This window comes from Thamnophis sirtalis, unplaced genomic scaffold, assembly GCF_051295495.1.
Source record: "Thamnophis sirtalis isolate CommonGarterSnake01/CBP01778 unplaced genomic scaffold, rThaSir2_p1.2 scaffold_2, whole genome shotgun sequence".
NCBI classification, from domain to species: Eukaryota; Metazoa; Chordata; class Lepidosauria; order Squamata; family Natricidae; genus Thamnophis; species Thamnophis sirtalis.
Genome location: NW_028261382.1, coordinates 74,088,287 through 74,110,420, shown reverse-complemented (window position 1 = coordinate 74,110,420; position 22,134 = coordinate 74,088,287). Strand labels below are relative to the sequence as shown.

At 44.2% G+C, this 22,134-nt stretch overlaps 1 protein-coding gene across 1 annotated transcript in view; it reads right to left on the bottom strand.

Annotated features, from left to right (window-relative positions):
- FAM178B (family with sequence similarity 178 member B) overlaps nt 1-22,134 on the bottom strand; it is a 291,511-nt gene that overhangs the window by 127,484 nt on the left and 141,893 nt on the right. Inside the window, exon 13 of the mRNA XM_087703499.1 lies at nt 13,809-13,906. Within this exon, the coding sequence (XP_087559625.1) occupies nt 13,809-13,906 (98 nt within the window). The remainder of the gene's footprint in view (nt 1-13,808; nt 13,907-22,134) is intronic.

Sequence of the window (22,134 nt, the reverse complement as noted above, 5' to 3'; positions counted from 1 at the left end):
CAGTTTACAGAGTCAGTCTGTTGCCCCCAACAAGCTGGGTCCTCATTTCACCCACCTCGGAAGAATGGAAGGCTGAGTCAACTTTGAGCCGGTCAGGATCAAACTGCTGGCAGTGGGCAGAGTTAGCCTGAAATACTGCATTCTAACCACTGTAGCCCCAGGAAGAAGGAGAAAGAGAGTAATAGGAAGGAAGGAAGGAAGGAAGGGAGAGAGGGAGGGAGGGAAAAAATAGTAATAGCACTTAGACTTACAGCTCGCTTCACAGTGCTTTCCAGCCCTCTCTAAGAGGCAGCCTCTTGCCCCCAACAAGCTGGGTCCTCATTTCACCCACCTCGGAAGGATGGAAGGCTGAGTCCAACTTTGAGCCGGTCAGGATCAAACTGCTGGCAGTGGGCAGAGTTAGCCTGCAATACTGCATTCTAACCACTGAGAGGGAGGGAGGGAGGGAGGGAGGGAAGGAAGATAGCAATAGCACAGACGTATATACTGCTTTACAGGGCTTTACTAGGTGGGAGGTTCCTGATTTAAAAAAAAAGACGGAAAGGGGATTGGCCGTATATAAATAAGTACTGCTGATTTGCCTTCTGGGTTGCAAATGATGCAGAAGCAGTGAAGATTATGACTTTAAGAAATAATTGCTTTAATTCTGTATTTACCGCTCTAATTGAGAGACTCCTGGTGTCTTTCATGATAGCCTGAGCTGTCTTGTCCTCATTAGCAACAGCCGTTAGGTAATTGATGGGAGATTTTAATGAAATTCTTGATCCAATTTTAGATAAGCATCCTCTTAAGCCACAGTCTTTGCTTCAGCTAGCGCAGGAAGCTCACGGAACCAAGAATAACAGAGTTGGAAGAGGCCTTGGAGGTCTTCTAGTCCAAACCCCTCCTCAAGCAGGACACCCTATGCCAGTGTTGGCAAACCTTTTGGGCATCGTGCCAAAATGGGAGCGCATGTGATGGAAACAGGAAGAGCGGCCACCCGGTGCACATGCATGCGCCAGACGGCTATTCTTCTGGTTTCCGGCGTGCACATGCACACCAACTACCTGGTCTTGTGGTTGCTGGTGCGCATGCATGCATGAAGACCAGCTTGCCAGTCTGCATGCACATGCCGAAAGCTGGAAGATCATCTTCCTGGCATATATGTGCGTCGGGCAGCTGCTCTTCCAGCTTCCAGGGCTCCTGCTCATTTGAAGACCAGCAGAACCCAGAAGAGCAATGGGCGATGGCTCACTTTCCCGGAGAGATGCTCTGCATGCCACTTCTGGCATGCGTGCCATAGGTTCACCATTACAGCCCTATGCCATTCTGGGCAAATGGTGTTCCAAACTTTTCTTAAAACCTCCAGGGATGAAGCACCCACAACTTTTGAAGACTTTGCTAGAAGATGCTGTTTCTCCCTGTATTTGCTGGCACAGGAAGGTATATTCAGAATAGAGCTGGAAGGGACCTTGGAGGTCTTCTAGTCCAACCCCTTGCTCAAGCAGGAGACTCTGTATCATTTCAGACAAATGGCTTTCCAGTTTCTTCATGAAAACCTCCAGTGATGGAGCACCTACAACTTCTGAAGGCCAGCTCTTCTAGTGGTTAATTGTTCTCGCTGTTAGGAGATTCCTCCTTAGTTCTAGGTTGCTTCCCTCCTTCATTAGTTTCCATCTCTTGCTTCTTGTCCTGCCTTCAGGTGCTTTGGAGAATAGCTTCACTCCCTCTTCTTTGTGGCAGCCCCTCAAATATTGGAAGACTGCTATCATGTCTCCCCTGGTCCTTCTCTTCACTAGGCTAGCTATAGATACTATAGGTAGTCCTTGTATTAATAAGGGATAGGATAGGATAGGATAGGATAGGATAGGATAGGATAGGATAGGATAGGATAGGATAGGGCAGGGCAGGGTAGGATAGGAATAGGATGGAAAATAGAATAGAATAGACTATTGGAATGAAGAATAGAATAGAGTTGGAAGGGACCTTGGAGGTCTTCTAGTCCAACCCCTTGTTTAGGCAGGAAATTCAGAGACTTCAGAGACTCTTTCTAGAGTCTCAACATCTCAACAAGATATTTCTGATGCTGATTTACTTGATGTGTAGTATCTGTTACATCCAATTTTATAATACAGAGCAATTATATATTTTATTCTTTGGTAAATCAAAACTGTTTTTTTTTTTGGTTGGTTTCTTCATATTTGCTTCAGATCATATAAATATAGTAATTGTTCATGTCTCACCTGTGGGCAAGTGGGGAATTCCTCTAAAACAGGGGTCTCCAATCTTGGCAACTTGAAGCCTGGCGGGCTTCAACTCCCAGCATTCCCCCAGCCTGGGAAATTCTGGGAATTGAAGTCCACCAGGCTTGAAGTTCCCAAGGTTGGAGACCCCTGCTCTAAAATACAGAACATTTGGTTCGTACATGGTTTTGGATAAGTGGGAATAATCTTAAAAAGCAAATGGCTAGCAAACTTCAGAATACATAAAGTGAAATAAAATAAATATTAATTAAATTAAATTAAAGACATTCTTGAGACACTGAGTAGAAAGATGCACGCATATATGAGGGGATAAAGAAGGCATATAAAAAAAAATAAAAGGCCATTCTACAAAGATAAATATAATCAAGAAGGTGGTTAATTTTTCCTTGTCTCAATCTGTGATTTATTCGTCCCCAGACCTAGACAAGAAATCGCAAAGAGCTATGTTTGAATTGATTAAATTGCTTTTTTTTTTGCTAAGGTAGACCTTATGTTAACACGTCTTTAGCAAGTTTGGCAAATTTCGGGAGAAAGAAAAAAAAATCAGAAAACGTTTTGGCATGTCAACCAAAGTAGCAACTAGCTTGAAATGTCATCCTAGTGATTTAGAGCAGTTATATATCACATCTGAAGACACACTTCAGAAAAGATTCACTGCCTCCTCAGCTCTTTTCTGTGTCTGGATAATTAACAAAATGAGCCCCTTTCTAAACCAAACCAGGCAGAAGAAATAAAATCTATAATTGATAAAGGAAGGAATGATATACGGAAGTGGTGGTTCAGTGGCTCAGATTTTGAGGTTGTCGATCAGAAAGGTTGGCAGTTCGGCGGTTCGAATCCCTAGCAGTGCATAACTGAGTGAGCTCCCGTAACTTGTCCCAGCTTCTGCCAACCTAGCAGTTCGAAAGCACGTAAAAAAAAATGCAAGCAGAAAAAATAGGGAGCACCTTTGGTGGGAAGCTAACAAGGTTCCATGTGCCTTCAGCATTGAGTCATGCCGGCCACATGACCACGGAGACGTCTTTGGACAGCGCTGGCTCTTCGGCCTTGAAAAAGAGATGAGCACCGCCCTTTAGAGTAGGGAACAAGTAGTACTTATGTGCAAAGGGAACCTATACCTTTATCTAAGGAATGATACAATGCCAGGGCTGGGTAGTCTTTTCCAGGAGAACAAATGGAAAGAAATGCAAATCTGCTGATTTCTAAATTCTTAAACATTTTCGAAATGCGTTTGAACGCAACACCGGATCCATTTCTGCTAACAAAGCTTATATTGCTTTAGTTAGATAAAGATTGTAATACGCTAATCAAATAGCTACTTCGTCAAAGCATTATGTGGCATTTTTTTTAATAAACCACTTCCCAGAAAGTACATTTGGATCAAGTGAGGGATTTATTTATGATAGACAAGAAGCTGACAATTTGAGATTATCAGGAAGCCTTGAAGTTTTAAATAATGCTTAAGTGAATCCATCTATAATCATTTCACTGGGTGTAGAGAAGGATTCAAACAAAATGCCTAGCAATATCTATTTTTTTTTTCTTTCAATGTTTCCCAGAATAACTTTTAAATGCATTCCAGCTCTTTATTCTACTCAGAAAATGCAAGTGAGAAAGAATGGGTTTTTTTTATTCTATATGTGAATAATGGCCTTATTGTCTTTCTGCTCTTTGTTTGCATTCTAGAAGTATCTGAGAACTCACACACGTGTGCACGTGCCTCATAGGCCAATCACAGTATGATTTATTAATTCTTTTTAGAAAATACTAGCTGATAACCTGGCATTGCCTAGGTATTTATTTATCCCAATCCCCCTTACCAGAGAGAGACCCTTTGTGGAGTACTGTGAATCCATTACCATGGCAACTCCACTCTACGGTACAGTAGAAGCCATTTTAAAGCACAACAGGCTGTATCTTAACAGAACTTGAATCCATAATGCACACTATCACTGTCAAAAGTATTGTGACTTCACACTATAGATATAATCCATTCCTTTTCATTTCACCAGCCCAGGTGTTCCAGAGTTATGCTGGAACACGCACACACATACACAGCCATATAGATAGATAGATTACTGTACTTAGACATGTTCAAAGGACATGCGTCAAACAAGTAAGAAAGTTTCTAGAAGAAAATCTGGACATTTAATATAATTTATCTAAGTTACCTGTGGGGGCTTTTGGTACCCTGATTTCAACTCCCAGAATTTCCCTGTTGGCTTGAGACTTCTGGGAATTGAAGTCCAGAAATCTTCAAGTTTTCAAGGTGGATAAACACTTGTTCTGGTTGAAAGAAATCTGGATAGGTTGCTACTTGTTGATGAGTCTGAACTTTTAATAAAATTAATGGCTGGGTTTGCTTGGACTCTACCTCGGTATATTAATTGGTCTGAATCTGAATTGAGGTCTAGAGTGAAGGGCACTAATTTGTCAAAGTCAGTTTTCCCTGGGCAGTTTCAACTCTACCAAGAAGCCATAATTTATCTTGGGTTAGGAGTACCAGGGACATGATTAAATTGAATTTATATAAATTGCCATTAGAAATAGCAACAGTTTGGATAGATGGAATATAGAGCATGTAAAGATCAGACTAATACTCTAATGCAGAAATGTTTTACCCTGAATCCTTTATATTAATATACAATCTTCCTCTTTAACCTGATATTTTCAGTAATTTAAAACATTATTTCAGAGTTTATTTGGGAAACACTACTCAAAAAAAGAACTTAATTGTCAGCTAAAGGAGAGCTGATTTTTCAGATTTAAATTGTAAGGTATCCCTGCTTTCTTTAACAAATGGTCAGATTTGCCTACTTAGAAATATATCCTAGCAAACTACCTTGGAATCGGGGTATTTGATACCCTTTATGTGTGTTTCTCAATCTTGTCACCTTTAAGATGGGCAGATTTTAACCCCCAGAATTTCCCTGAGCAAACTGCATCAGAGACCTGGTAGCACAGTGGTTAGAATGCAGTATTTCAGGCTACCTGACAATGTGGTTCCTTCCCCAAACCCCCAAACTTTAACCTTATACTGTCTGTCGACCTCACCCCATTCCTAACTTTAAGGGGCATGCATAAGCGTACCAACGTGCCTACCCTCCCTGTCTTAATATTCCTTTGTATTTTATCCATTTCATGTATTCATAATCATATATCTGTTATCTAATTCATGCTTGATGAAATAAAATAAATAAATAAATAAATAAATAAATAAATAAATTTGCCGATTGTCAGCAGTTCAATTCTCACTGGCTCAAAGTTGACTCAGCCTTCCATCCTTCCAAGGTGGGTAAAATGAAGAAGCTGTATATTCTGTGAAGTTGTATATAAGTCTAAGTGCTACTGCTATTGCCCTTCCTTCCTTCCTTCCTTCCTTCCTTCCTTCCTTCCTTCCTTCCTTCCTTCCTTCTTTCCTCTTATTCCCTTTCTCCTTTCCTTCCTGGTGCCACAGTGGTTAGAATGCAGTATTGTAGGCTAACTTTGCCCACTGCCAGGAGTTTGATTCTGTCTGGAGGTGGGTAAAATGAGGACCCAGATTGTTGCGAGCAACAGGCTGACTCTGTAAACTGCTTAGAAAGGACTGTGAAGCACTGTGAAAAATTATATAAGTCTAAGGGCTACTGCTATTTATACAAAGGTACCTGCCATTTTCATCAGATTGATGGAAGGAGTACTATAACATAAAGTCTTTTGCAGGTCTATGTGACATCACAACACATCTACAAAGGAAGCAGAGCTGTGCAACTCTGCGTTTATCATTTCAGCTCCCCAGGGACTCCTCTGAGAATATAAAAGGGTGTTTTGGTCCAATTACTCTGGTGAGTGAAATCCCCCTCCTCAATTCAATACCAGGAAGACAAGGAAATGTGTTGTGCAATGCTATATCAACTCTGGTTCAATCCTTAATGTTATACTAAGATAATTTTACGGGGGAATGAAAATTTGAAAACAAGCCTCCTTTTTTAAGGACCTGGTGGAGTCTAAAGTTTAGATCAGTTAGAAGAATTAGACTAGTGGTTAAGGCACCAGGCTAGAAAATAGAAGACTGCGAGTTCAAATCCTGCCTTAGCCATGGAAGCTGGCTAGGTCAGTCTTTTAGTCTCAGCTCAACCCACCTCACAAGACTGTTGTCGTGGAGAAAAAGGGAGGAGGAAAGGTGTGCTGAATATGTTGGCTGCTGAGTTATTTGTAAATATAATAAACGCAGGATATAAATAAATCAGGGACATGGTGGCTCAGTGGCTAAGACGCTGAGCTTGTCGATCGGAAAGGTCAGCAGTTCAGCGGTTCGAATCCCTAGCGCGACGTAACGGAGTGAGCTCCTGTTACTTCTGCTAGGTTGGCAGAAGCTCCCATCCCAGCTTCTGCCAACCTAGCAGTTCCAAAGCACATTAAAAATGCAAGTAGAAAAATAGGAACCACCTTTGGTGGGAAGGTAACAGCGTTCCATGCGCCTTCGGTGTTGAGTCATGTCGGCCACATGGCCACAGAGACGTCTTCGGACAGTGCTGGCTCTTCGGATTTGAAATGGAGATGAGCACCGCCCTCTAGAGTCGGGAACGACTAGCCCATATGTGTGAGGGGCACTTTTACCTTATAAATAAATCAACATTTGCTTATTGCTTAATCAGCTAGGTTCTAACTAAGATGAATTAACCTGTGCATACAAACAACCCTCTTGAGATAAAGCGCTAACTATGCTACTAGGGAAGTGCTACTCTCAAGGAAGACATAATTCAGGAAAGCCATAAGGAAGATATACTAGTGTGTGTTTTCATGGCCAGCATGGATGAGCTTCTGGGCTAAATGCCCGTGGTTTAATTATTTGGTATCCTGATGTTTCGCCAGCAGCCCATGGCTGGCATCTTTTAGAGGCAAAGTAATCATTGTAGCACACTTCTTGGCAGCTCACAAGCATCTGAGTGAATACTAAAGAAGCTGCCGCATTTATAACTGAACAATCTGGATTTTAAATAAACTTTCCAATGGAACTTATCTCTGACTTACACATGTCATGCTGTTGTTGTTGTTAGCTGCAAAGTCGCCTCCAACCCATCGTGACCCCATGGACCATGTTCCTCCAGGCCTTCCTGTCCTCCACCATCCCCTGGAGTCCATTTAAGCTCACATCTATTGCTTTGGTGACTCCATCCAGCCACCTCATTCTCTGTCGTCCCCTTCTTCTTTTGCCCTTAATTGTTTCCAGCATGAGGCTCTTCTCCAGGGAGTCCTTCCTTCTCATCAGGTGGCCAAAATACTTGAATTTCCTCTTCAGGATCTGGCCTTCTAAAAAGCAGTCAGGGTTAATCTCCTCTAGGACTGACCGGTTTGATCGCCTTGAAGGCCAAGAGACCCGCAGGAGTCTTCTCCAGCAGCATAGTTCAAAGGCCTCCATTCTTTGGTGCTCAGCCTTCCTTACGGTACAACTTTCACAGCCATCTATTGCAACTGGGAAAACCATAGCCTTGACTATACATACCTTTGTTGGCAGGGTGATGTCTCTGCTTTTTAGCCTGCTGTCTAGATTTGCGATTGCTTTCCTCCCCAGGAGCAAGCCTCTTTTAATTTCTTGGCTGACATCCCCATCTGTGGTGATCTTGGAGCTCTGGGAGTCTAAGAACACTAATTCCCAATTGTTTCTTCATCCAGGTAAACATCTGATTGGTCGAATTTGAGGAAATTCTAAGAGAACTGGTACCTATTTTGCCTAGGTTGGTGTTATTTCACATATTCTAGAATCCAGGGGATTCTGGAAGTTGAAGTTCATCTCAACTCCCAAGTCTTAAAAAGTTCTCAAGGCTGGACACATATCTCTTTAACTGCTTGATGGTTGATCCTATGAGGCAGAAGGTATCCACTGTTTTGGGGCTGTGGTGGAATGAAGTCTGGATTTCCAGAAGGAAGGAGGCTGCACTGAAGAGATGGCAACATTTAGATCAGAGGTCTCCATACATGGCCACTTTAAGACTTGTGGACTTCAACTCCCAGAATCCCCCAGATTCTAGAATCTGTAAAACCTGAAACAACACCAATGCAAAGCTGGCTGAGGAATTCTGGGAGTTGAAGTTCACAAGTCTTAAAGTGGCCAAGGTTGGAGACCCTTGAGGAGGCAGCCCCTCCATAAGAGTTCTCAGTCACTCTTTCTTCACCCAGTTCACCTCACAAGGTTGTTGTGGAGAGGAGGAAGGAGTTTTAGGTATGTTTGCTGCCTTGAGTTAACTTGCACAGTAATAAAGGCAGGATGAAAATTGAATAAATAAATATCTTTAATGATGCAAGTAATTTGATTTGATTTGGCATGATTTCTACCTGTAGGTGAGGAACAATTAAGAAAACTGTTCAAAAATAACCCTCATCATGTCTTTCTTGGTTTCTGGTACCTTCAATACCCATTTTAAGGTCTATTTACTGGCAGGGCTATTTAATTTTGATAGAGCATAAAGTAGGGATTCAGACCTTGTTGCCCTTCAGATTCTCTTCATTCCTGTTGAAGTGGTTAAAATTATGGATCTCAATTTTTATTTTTATTTTTGCACAATCTCAAGTGATACTTGGATATGCACTGGAGTACCCCAAGGGTCTGTTTTAGGCCCAGTACTCTTCAACATCTTCATCAATGACTTGGATGAGGGGATAGATGGGGAAACTCCTGAAATTTGCAGATGACACCAAGCGGGCAGGAATAGCCAACACTCCAGAAGATAGGCTTAAGATACAGAAGGATCTTGACAGACTTGAACATTGGGTGCTATCTAACAAAATGAAATTCAAGGGTGAAAAAAGTAAGGTTTACATTTAGGTAAGAAAAACCCAAATGCACAGGTACAGTATAAGTGGTACCTGGCTCAATAGTAATAACTGCGAGAGGGATCTTGGGAGTCCTAGTGGACAACCAGTGAAATATGAGCCAGCATTGTGCAGCAGCTGAAAAAAAGGCAACACAGTTCTAGGCTGCATCAACAGAGGGAGACAATCAAGATCACATGAAGTGTTAATACCATTTTATAATGCCTTGGTAAGGCCACACTTGGAATGCGGCGTTCAATTTTGGTCACCACACTATAAAAAAAGATGTGGAGACTCTAGAAAGAGTGCAGAGAAGAGCAACAAGGATGATTAGGGGAGTGGAGGCTAAAACATATCAAGAACGGTTGCAGGAACTGGATAGGTCTAGTTTGATGAAAAGAAGGACTAGGGGAGACATGACAGCAGTCTTCCAATATCTCAGGGGCTGCCACAGAGAAGAGGGAGTCAAGCTGTTCTCTAAAGCACCTGAGGGTAGGAGAAGAAGCAATGGGTGGAAACTAATCAAGGAGAGAAGCAACCTAGAACCAAGGAGAAATTTCCTGACAGTGAGAACAATTAATCAGTGGATCAACTTGCCACCAGAAGTTGTGAATGCTGCAACACTGAAAGTTTTAAAGAAGAGATTGGATAACCATTTGTCTGAAGTGGTGTAGGGTTTCCTGCCTAAGTAGGGGGTTGGACTAGAAGACCTTAATGAGCCCTTCCAACTCTGTTATTATATTAAAGTCCCCACGTTTCGAGACCCCTGCTGAGATGAAATGGTCCAGCCCATCTTTGACAGCACTTTTTCCTACTTCCTTTCACCAGGATTTGGAGCCTTGGAACAGGTGAGCTAAAGACCTTCCTCCTTCAAAGAAACCCCTGGGCAAAGGAAACCCTTGGGGGATGTCTAGCACCCCTTCCTGGAAGAAAATGGGCTCCACCCAACAACAAAATGTTTTAAGAAAAAAATATTGGAGATCCTTGACAGTTGGAGTCTTTTCTTACAATGTCCTGCAATTCTCTGGCCTATTACAAATGCCCTAACAGGTGACTTTTCAGCTACGCCACTAAGTTGACAAGCTAACTTAGACTGAAACGGCTCAACTTGGGTTGCAAAACAGGATTTTGTAGGAGGCATTTCTAGGTGTGTCAATGCACATTAAAAAAATGGGCAGAGATTTGATCACACCATTGTGACCATAATCTTGTGGGTTGTTTTTGTGTGTGTGTGTGGGGGGGTCATCTCTGCTAGCCAATATAGACTGGACCAAACCAGACCATAAAAAGATGATCATGGCCTTGCTACAAAATGTTTTATAGGTCCTAAGAAATTGAAAGAGTGGCAATTTGGAACACTCCAGAAATTATTATTAGGCGTTTAAATATTCTAGGCTGTCCAGAGGGAAGGAAGGTGAGACAGGTACGTGAAGAGAGGGGGCAGGGAGGGAGGGAGAAAGGAAGGAAGGAAAGAAGGGGGAGGGAGGGGGAAGAGGAGAGGGGGGAATGGAGGGAGGGACAGAAGGAAGGGGGAAGGGGAGAGAGGGGGGAAGGGATGGATGGAAGGAAGGAAGGGGGGAGAGGGGGCAGGGAGGGAGGGAGAAAGAAGGGGAGGGAGGGAGGGGGAAGGGGAGAAGGGGGAATGGAGGGATGGAAGGAAGGAAGGAAGAAAGGAAGGAAGGGGAGAGAGGGGGCAGGGAGGGAGGGACAGAAGGAAGTGGGAAGGGGAGAGGGGGGAACGGAGGGATGGAAGGAAAGAAGGAAGGAAGGAAGGAAGGAAGGATGGGGAGAGAAGGGGCAGGGAGGGAGCGAGGAAGGGGATGAAGAAAAGAGAAGGAAAGAAAGAAGGAAGGGGATGAAGAAAGAAGGAAGGAAGGACGGAGATGAAGGAAAGAGAAGGAAAGAGAAGGAAGGGAGGAAGGAAAGAAGGAAGGAAGGAAGGAAGGAAGGAAGGAAGAACGGAGATGAAGAAAAGAGAAAGAAGGAAGGGAGGAAATCAATTAACAATCTAAAGGCTGATGAAGTACCAATGATATGCAGGTCTTGCTGCCAATCCTTAGGAATTGACCAAGGACAAATCAGGACTGAAGTGGCCATGAACGCCATCTCCACAAAAGGCTTCAAAGGAGAGCAAGAATAAAGCCTATGGACTTTGGCTTTGTGATGAATGCTTTTAGAACACGGAACACAGAATCATAGGGCTGGAAGGTCTTCTAATCCAACCCCACCTTCTCAAGGCCGGAGACCTAACCCCCTTCTGATCCAATGCTTGTCCAGCTTATGCCTGAAAACCTCCAGCAACGCAGCGCCCACGGCCCCAATTAAACTCTGCCGTTTAATTGTTCTCACTGCCAGGAAACCTCTCCTTACTTCTAGTTTGGATCTCTCAGGAAACAGGAACAATTGTAATTTGTTGGTTTTTTCCTGGCCCTTGAAGGATTGACTTCCAAGTGGTGAAAGAGGGGTTCAGAAGAAGAGGAGGGAAGAGCTATGAGGTTTCCAGGGAGTTCTAAGATAAAGCTAATGGTTCCCCTTGCTCATATGTGCTAGTTGTTCTTGACTCTAGGGGGCGGTGCCCATCTCCGTTTCAAAGCTGAAGAACCAGCGCTGTCCGAAGACGTCTCCGTGGTCATGTGGTGCACAGGACGCTGTTACCTTCTCACCATAGGTGGTTCCATTTTTTCTACTTGCATTTTTTACCTGCTTTCGAATGGCTAGGTTGGCAGAAGCTGGGACAAGTCATGGGAGCTCACTCCGTTATGCAGCACTAGGGATTTGAACCGCTGAACCTCCAAACTTTCTGATCGAGAAGTTCAGCCTCTTAGCCACTGAGCCACCTGGTGCAATGTAAATAGCACATGAGGAACCATTGGTTACCTCTTGCTTTTTCTTCCACTGCAATTCTAATGTTCAGATTCTTTCTTCTAAACTCCTCCATCTTCCAATTTCCCTCTGCTGCTCTCGGTCTAACCTCTGGGCTTTTTAAAAGCTGTTTTCGTAGCTGCCTAATTCTCCTTCTCTGCTGGAGAACTTGCTTCTTAAGGGACAAGAAGTCCATTAAAGTCAAGCAGGGCAAGAGATCGACCAAGGATACAACACAGGTGATAAGGAGCAGAAAACAAAGCAGTGCCTTTGAGCTTAGATTTGTTCTAGGTCTTAATTGTAAATGTGCTTTTCATATTTTTTCCCCTCAACTTTGGAAGTTGAGAACAGGTGAAAAAAGGGTACAAGAACTTACCTTTTGCACATGTTCCCCAACTATGGCATCATCATCAAAAAGAATGCCTTTCACTTAACCTTGTGGCAGGTTAATTCTGTGCTTTTATGAAATAAGCTGTTCTGACCTAGGCTTCCCCAGAGTCTGAAGCAAACTCCTGGTCCCGACAAAAAAACCTTTTATTAATTTAAAGTGAATTCTGCTCATTCACATCCAGCAAAGTCTTTCAAGGGAGGATTTATAGTCACAGACCTTATCTGGCTTGGAGAGCTGACAGGCCGAGATCTGCAAAACTTGGCAAGGAGTCTCAGAGAGTCACGAACCAATTAAGCGAACAAATTGTCTCCTGCAAACTCCACTCCCCTTTTGCTCCTCTTTTCTTTCCTCTGGGAGGGGCCATTCACCGTCCATCTGTGGCCTTACTCCCAAGTTGACCCCTGTTCTTTAGCTGTTCCTTTCGTCTGGCAACTCTGCACATGTGCAACACTGGGAACAGGCTCCAATTGTTTGTCTGCCTCACTGATGTCTGACTCTGAAGGCAGCTGATAACTGATATATGGCTCTGGCCCCCTCTCTGCCTCCGACACAGAGCCCTCATCCAAGCCTTCCTCAGACTCCAGGACTGGTCCATGTTCCTCCCCAACCTCCTCACTGTCCATATCTGCTGCCAACTCCGCTGACCACTGGCGGGCCACAACATTATCTATGCGATTCCTAACTGCTGAAATCCATAGCCTCTCCTCCCAGCTTTTTTCCTCTAAGCTTAAAAAAGCCCAAACCGCTGTAACCTTCTATATTTGAAAGGTTTGGCTTCCTCTTATTTTTGTTTACCATTTTCTGGAAATCTCCCAGCTCCTTTTCGCAATGCGCCGAATAAAACAGCCCAATAAAGTTGGTATATTAATTTTCTGCTATGTTTTCCAACCTGGAATTGGACTTTCCATCAATGCAAACCAGGCCAATATTTTTTACCAAGCTCTATATGATCCCGCGAGGACTCTTTCCTGGCCAATCACACACCTGTTTCAGGTGTAATCTGGAGGCTGGACCACTAAGATTTTGCTGCCCCACCTACTCTGCTTGTCAGGCTAGCAGCCATCTTTTCTTTTGGATCTTTGGCCTGCCACACTTTCTATTTATTCTACTATGCATTTTCTATTGTGGGAAAATAGGAGGGGGATTGTAAGGAGTTAGATGATATGTAGCCATAACAAAATTCTTTCTAGAAAGCCAAGGTCATCCTTTGTCTCTGTCCCTCTGCACCTGACCAGAACTAGATGGGTGGAACTGCCAGCATGGCAGTGGGAGATTGGACCATGTGATGGACTTGTGGGTGTGGGGGCAAGATCTTGAACTTTCAACTGGGTGAGGAAAACCAGGAAGTTTTCAGATTTGGGGCTTGGAACTTTGAGCAATACTTTGCTTTGGACTCTGATTTACTTTTGGATGCTATTTGGAACCCTGACACTATTTTGCATTGGTGGGTGCATCCTGTACCCCCCCCCCGCCCCTTCCCAATTCGGTCCAAAGCTTGTCTCCGTGCAGGAAGGACTCACCGTCCTCTAGTTGTGGTGTCTGGGAAGCAACGCACGACAGCGACCATGTTGTGATGATGTTGCGAGACGTGACCGAGGGACCTGCATAACTCTGGCAGCTGTTAAGGAAAAGAGAAGACGGCTGTGAGTTTGTGACAGGGAGATGCTCCACAGAAGGCTTCCTGAGAAATCAGTTCCAGATGGTGACTGCTAGTGCAACTCGCTTTCCAATTCTCTCAGGGTGCACTGAGAATTCTATATTTAAGTTTGCAGGCCTGTGTGTATGTTCGGCTACCTTCTGTCCATGCCAGTTGGTGGTGGGTTTCAGTGAAACAACAACTCTTCTGTATGCACCACTTTTCCCCCCTATCCTTTTTCCCCAAGCAGTTCTAAAAAGGTGTGTTCTATTGAAATTCGAGCAGATAGTCCCACTGTATACCTTTTCAAAAGCAAAGGTAAAGGCTCCCCTCGCGCATATGTGCTAGTCGTTCCTGACTCTAGGGGACGGTGCTCATCTCCGTTTCAAAGCCGAAGAGCCAGCGCTGTCTGAAGACGCCTCCGTGGTCATGTGGCCAGCATGACTCAACAATGAAGGCACCCAGAACGTTGTTACCTTCCCACCAAAGGTGGTTCCTATTTTCCTACTTGCATTTTTTACGTGCTTTCGAATTGTAGGTTGGCAAAAGCTGGGATAAGTAACAGGAGCTCACTCCGTTATGCGGTGCTAGGGATTCGAACTGCCGAACGTAGCCACTGAGCCACCGCATCCTTGAAGTATAGACCAACCAATCTTAAACTATAGACTACCCAATTGTGAGCTACAGACTACCCAATCCTGTTTAGCTTAGTTGGTACGCAATGTAAACCCACATATATTCTAATAAAACTGCATCTGTTTAATAAAATGGAAAAAATTGTCCTAGGGTGACAAATGTGTGTTTGTGTTTATTATAAATCTCCAACTTTATATTATTTTCTTCTTTTAAAAAGAGTTTAGATGTTTTGTCCAGAGTTCTTTAATAACAAATGCTTCGTGCACAGAATTTTAGGTGGAATTCAATTGCTTTTTTTTTTACTGCTTAGAAACTTTGCCATAATATTCGTACTGAAGAAAATCTGCCACGGAGGGGAAATTCTGCACAATGGTACCGTTTTGTTTTCAAAGTCAAGGCGGAGAAATGAAGAATTACGTTACAATAGGAGCAGCTGTCCCTGGACAAGATATTTGACATTTTCTATCCGAGAAAATGCCAACTACCCGCTCCCCTCCTTCTCACTCAACATCATACTTTTACCAGTTGTGTGTGTGTGTGTGTGTGTGTGTGTGTGTGTGTGTGTTTTCCAGAATGCCTCGAGCAATTTCAACCAAACTTGGTACACAGATGACTTACTCTCTGGAAAAAAATACTGCGGGGTTAAGACACCCCTAACACTCCTCAGGGAGGGTTCTGTTAAGATGCAGCCTGTTGTGCCTTTAAATGGCTTCTACTGTACGGCTGTAAAAGGGATTTTACTGAACAGTGCAATAGTAACAGCTTCACAGTACTCCACAAGGGAGCTCACTCTGGTAAGGGGGAAAATCCAACATTAGAAATTATATTTGGTCCGGACATTTCCCCCCCTATAAATAAATATCCGGGCAATGCCAGGCTATTGTCTAGTAATATTATATTACTCATTTAGTAACCACAAATTGGGATGGGCAATTCATTTGTTAAGTGAAAGGTTCATTCCCTTAAGTAAAGAAGCATTCTTCCTTGTGTTTGTGGAGCTATGTAAGGATTGCTCATGACATTACTTTTCCGCCATCATCGTAACTGGGGTGGTATTCACTTATCTTCCCTACTGGTTCGCAAATGTGAGGGTGCATGCGCAGGCACTTTTGGCTAAAAAAGAGGCCTAAATGGGAGGCCATAGAGCTGGGGTGTGTGAGCAGGGCCACCCACGATTTCCACTACCAGTTCAGGCAAACTGGTCCGAACCTGAAGAATACCACCTCTGATTGTAACTGCAAATGGTGACTAAGCAAGGACTACATATCCCATCACAGAACATTAAACTCCCAGAAGATTTGTGTATGTGTGCCTCTGCATATAGGTGGGCATCAGGGGTTGGTTCTGGCTTCTTCTACTCCTCAGGGATGTGCTTCGGGCACACACACGTGTGCTGCACGCACATGCACTGTAGTTAAAAAATGCTTCTGCGCATGCGCAGAAGCAAAGAACATCATGGTGCCACCTACGCACCACCGATAGAACCGGTTTGGGGGCATGGCCAGCCAAGTTACTACCTACTCAGCCGAACCGGTCCGAACCAGTAGGAAGCAACCTCTGGTGTGCATCTTGAGTTTGGAAGGTGGCTACCCAGCAGGGATGTCGATTGGGGATTCAAAAGAGCAAAAATGATGGCACTTAGATGATCAAAGCCTCACCTCTTTTATATGTCTTTTGACAAATGATTTGGAGGGAGGGGCTCCCACAAAGCCTGAGCTTTTCTGTTTAAACAGGATTTTGACTGTTTAAAGACTGTCCAAAGACTGTCAAAAAAAATAAAAAGGTCCTCTCAGAAGTTAAAGTGAAACCGATTAGAAGGGATTAAGAAATGGATTGATTTGAATTCTTTGATAAAAGCTTGTAAAAATTAACTGAAGGACCTCGATTGTTGTGGGAGATTAGTGGAACTAAGTGCTTGGTTTTCTACCCAGGTTCATAAATTAACTGCAGTCTATTAGCCAGCCCTCTGCACTTTTCTGAAAATAAATGGGAAATACTGGAATGATGAAATGATGGCTTAGTTCGGATGATTGTTTGGGGCACATGAACTGTACTTATACAGTAGGTAGTCCCTAGCTTGCTGGCCATTCATCCAATGAGTGTTTGAAGATATGATGGTCCTGGAAAAATAACTTTATGTCTGTGAAGATTCCGACAGATGTCTGCTCGAGTTGCCACAGTCTTTCAGGGAAACGTTGATAAACACCCACCTTATCTCCCTTGGAATGCTGCCAGAGACCTAACTACCAAATGCAGAGCAAGGCCAAATGTAGCACAGAGTCAAACAGAACTTTTCAGAACTTGAACTGACCAGATGAACTAATTGCTTCCTGTAAAAGTTCACGTCCTGTTCACTCCTCTTTTATGTCTTATCGGAGGGGCCAATCATCTCCAAGCCTTACTCTCAAGTTGACCCTGTTTTCTTAATTGTTCTTGCCTTCTGGCAGCTCTGCGCATGGGCACACTGGGAACAGGATCCCATTGTTCTTCTGCCTCGCTGATGTCAGACTCCGCAGGAGGCAAATAACTACCAGATGGCCTTGGCCCCCTCTCTGCCTCCGACGCAGAGCCCTCGTCCGAGCCTTCCCCAGACTCCAGGACTGCCCCATATTCCTCCCCAAACTCCTCACTGTCCGACTCTGCTGCAAGCTCCGCAGGCCACCAGCGAACCACAACACCATGCTGGCTCAGGAGATCTGGGAGTTGAAATCCACAAATCATAAGGGGGCTATTGTTCCCCACCTTCGCTCTACCCACATTGGTTGGGGAGAAAGGGATTTCAAGAGAGTAAGCTGTATGCTGTTCTACACATCAAAAACTTTGTGATCATGCAACAGGAAAGAGTCAGGAAAAGGGGAGACTATTTAAGAGCAAGGGTGTCAAATTAGCAGCTTGCGGGCTGGATGCGTCATGCCCACCCCAGCTCCATGAAGGGGAAAAACCCATTGCAATACATCACGTGACGGCAATGTGATGCACGAGATTGACACCTGTGGCTTAGAGAATTCACTTGCTCTCTCTCCTCTCCCTCCATCCTCTGCAAAGTGGAGAGACTGGAGAAGAAGGGATTAGAAGAGAGTACCATACTGCAAACTGCTTGCGTAATATGCCCACAGCTCCAGCCCTGGGTTGTAGCACAATGACATTGCTTGTGATGTGTACACAGGACCGCAAGCAGGCCCTTGAGCATTCTAAAGGGCAGGGGAGGGGTCAAAAAGTAAACAAAAGCCAAAAGTGTGAGACCGAATAGTCTCTATTCAGCTGGCGAGCACAGTCGCAGTCCTGTGATGTTCCACTTAGTGACCATTTGGCTTAACATTGGAATTGTTACCCTGTTTCCCACAAAACAAGACCCAATTTAAAAATAATCCCTAGCTGTCAACTCGCAAAGCATCCCTGGCCTGCTCTTGAGTTGCTATAGGCAGGAGGGGGGAAACGATGGAGCAGCACAGCAGCCACAACCAGAAGCACATTCCATGCATACTTTTCTTATGGCTGTATCCCAGGATTCCTGCAACCAACAGAGGGGCATAATCTCTACACCCTGTGAAAGATCTCTGTTGGAGAAAATGGTTTATGATAGTTGGGCTATAAATTACGTGGGGGCAGAGCTGGCTTCATTTTGGTACATGCTGGCATGCTGCTCCTAATAAATAACTGGATTTCTTTTGAAGCTTGGCTTGAGGCTCATGATTTAATTAGGGCATCCAGAACCCTGACAGCAGCCTGATTTTTCAGGATGCTCATAATATAAGCCCTACGCCAAAAATAACCTCTGTTTAAGATCGTCAGCCAGACAACACATTTTAATACTGTGTTTCCCCCCAAAATTAAGACCTAATCAGAAAATAAGTCCTGATGCTTCTTTTGGAACAAACATTAATACAACATCTGGTCTTATTTTTGGAGAAACATGGTAGATCCAATTAGGGTTGCTAAACGAGGACTACCCTGACACCACTGAAGAGTTGAAAGTTATCTCAGCAAACAGGGAACTGAACAAAAAGACCCCGATTTAAAATTGGGGAGAAGAGGGAGGGGTGAACTGTTTCAACTTTCATATAAAACCTTTGCTAGACCAATTCTTGAATACAGCTCATCTGTCTAGAATCCACAGTGCATATCGGACATTAATACAATCAAGCAAGTCCAGAGATATTTCACAAGAAGAGTCCTCCGCTCCTCTGCTCGCAACAGAATCCCTTCTGCCATCAGGCTTGAAATTTGGGGCTTAGGCAAATTAGAACTACGCTGCCTTCGGTCTGACCTAAGCATAGTACATAAAATTATCTGCTACAATGTCCTACCTGTCAATGATTACTTCAGCTTCAACCACAACAACACATGGGCACATAGTAGATGCAAACTTAAGATAAACTACTCCAAGCTCGATTGCAGAAAATACGACTTCAGCAACAGAGTGGTCAACGCCTGGAATGCTCTACCTGACTCTGTGGTTTCTTCCCCAAACCCCCATAACTTTAACCTTAGACTGTCTACTGTTGCTCTTACTTACCCATTCCTAAGGGCTCTGTAAGGGAGCCTGCATAAGCGCACCAACGTGCCTCCTGTCCCTATCCTAATGTCCCCATTTATTCATATCCATTTCATGTATTCATAATCTTGTTTATACATATATGTTATCTCATACATGCTTGATGAAATAAATGAAATAAATAAAACTAAAACTAAAACTTGGCATCATCCTGCTATGCCTGGAGACACAGAGCAAAAAATACACATCCAGGAAATGGAAGATTCTCCCAAATGTGGAGTCACTTCCGATTCAATTTGTAGTGTGCAGTAGAGGTTAAATATATATTTTAACACTTTTACTTGGAAGCTTGCTGACCCCAAAAAAGGACAGACAGGGCACCACCGCTGAGCAAGGATTAAGCTCCCATGCAAAGCAAATGAATAATGTATGGTTTTTTCCTCCCACCCGTATAAATACACTTGGTGAGGGCGATCGGTGATTCAGAAATGAATAGCTGGGTTATGCAAAATTGGCTGAAGGGAACTTAACCTAGTGTCAGATCCCTAAAAGTGAACTGCCATTCAATTGGGAGCAGGGGAGCCTTGGAGTTAAATCATTAGCTACATCTGTAACAACTGAGTTTTACAACTTCACAACTGGTTTCCTGTCACCAAAAGACTGAAGGTCCCAACATCTCTGGAGGGATGTTTATGATAGCCATGTGGGATATCTTACTTTAATGTTTAACTAGAGATAGCCAGGGGAACATGTTTTTTATTGACTTCCAGGGCAGAAGAGTTAAGGAAGCCTCTTCACACTTGTGTATTGGTCAGAATCTGCATTCGGACAAAGGGGAGGGATCATTATCAGATCAATCCCATTTGCATGGCCTAAAAGATTTCAGATGCTGCTTTGCCTCTAATGGTTTCCATCTGCCTGATTAAAGGTTCCTTTTGAAATAATCAGTTTCAAGAGTCTTTACTTTCTCAAGTTAGGAGAGGAGACATTACACCTAGTTTTATGGTCTGACAAGCCAGTTTTGTGGGAGCACAAACTGAACTCAAACAGAGCTGTCACTGAGGGAGGAATGGCCAAGGTCTCCATCGTCTTCTGGAAATGGGGTGGGGGATGGGGGGAGAGATTCATTATTTCAAAACCAAAGGAAAAAAATGCATTTCCCTTTTATACAAATATCAGGTTTGTTCAGGAGGAAATTGTATTTCCTTTCTTTCAAATCTCTTGAGAACAGAATATTTCCTCCATAAAATGAAGAGCCCTAGGGGGAAGCTGTAACAGATTAGTGCCAACTCATGGTCCCTTGGATTTCTTACTTTACCCAATTAGCAAAATGCCACAGATTTTAATTGGACAGACCAACACTTTAGCTCCTACCACTTTTTGCATTAACAGTTCTGGGATCTTCCAAGTTAGATGGCGATTATTGATAGTCTTTTTTAAAAATGAAGCTTGGTATTTCTTTCTCTCTTGTGAGATTGATGTGTTATGGCCCGCCAGCAGAGCTGGCAGCAGATTCAGGCAGTGAGAAGGTTGGGGAGGAACAAGAGCCAGTCCTGGAGTCTGGGGAAGGCTCTGATGAGGGCTCTGCAACGGAGGCAGAGCGGGAGCCAGAGCCGTATGCCAGTTATCAGCTGCCTTTGGAGTCAGACATCAGAGAGGCAGACAAACAGCTGGAGCCTGTTTCCTGTGAGTAAGGCAATAGGTGGACAATGAATGGCCCCTTCCAGAGGAAATAAAAGAGGAGCGAAGGGGGAGTGGAATTTGCAGGAGGCAATTAGTTCGCTTAATTGGTTCGTGACTCTCCGATACTCCTTGCCAAGTTCTGCAGATATCAGCCTGTCAGCTCTCCAAGCTAGAGAAGGTCTGTGATTGTAAATCCTCCCTTCAAAGATTTGGCTGGATGTGAATGAGCAGAATTCACAGGAAATAAATAAAAGGGTTTTCTGCCGGGACCAGGAGTTTGCTTCAGGCTCTCGGGAAGTCTAGATTAGAGCAGTATGTGTGTTTTGTGGAGGATGGACAGAAGTGAGTTGACACCTCTACTCAGATGACTGCAATGCTGAGTGGTCAGAGATAAACTGAGGACCCAGATTGTTGGGGGCAATATGGCCACATTGCACCCCACTCAGAGAGTGCTGTGAAGCACAGTGGAGCAGTAGATAAGTCTACTGCTGCACTGGGCACGAGGGGTGAAAAGAGCTATCTATCCATAAGCTGCCTTTCTCTGTCTCTCTTTCTCTCTCCCTCCCTCCCTCCCCCCACCCTCCTGTGACATGAGCTGCCCAGGCACGTTTCCAAATAAAACACTGGAGTGCAGCCACCCGTTATTTTCATTTTTGCTCGGAGTTTGCCTCTAGGTAATATTTGTAGCCCGACGAGCATCGCCTTTTCCATTACACCTTGCTAAGCTTCCTGTTTATTTATTTTTATTTTTTAATTAAAACTATAAATAAACAAATCCAGGAGGACGTGGAGCTTAGAGGGGGCCCAATTGGCACCTAGGAAGCCCAAGGTGTGGACAGAGGCCATCCATTTTAGAACAGGGGTCTCCAACCTTGGCAACTTGAAGCCTGGTGTACTTCAACTCCCAGAATTGCCAAGGTTGGAGACCCCTGTCTTAAAATGTTCCTTCAAGGCCAGTGATACGAACCATTGTTGTTGCTGCATGCCGAAAGCACATGCGCACGCGACAACATGCGGGCACATGTGCCTGCACCCATAATGCAATGCGTGCGTGACAACCCCTTGCCCACCATGCCTCTGCGCATGTGATTCCCCTGTGCTCCCCCTCACCCCTGTGCATGCGCCCGTGACCCCTCCCACCCCTTGTTTTGAGACTAGCAGGCCTCCCTGCAGCATCCTGGGACCAAAAACGCACCCCCGTGTTCCTCCCGGCCATGCACGGTCATCTCCCACATATGCCCCACTCCCCGCACATGCGTGGCAGAGACATGAAAATCAGCTGGCTGGCGGGAGGCGCGCGTGCATGCGCGTTGGAGCTGGGGTGACGGCTTGCATGCATGCAGAGAAGGTTCTGCGTGCCACCTGTGGTACGTACACCATAGGTTCACCATCACAA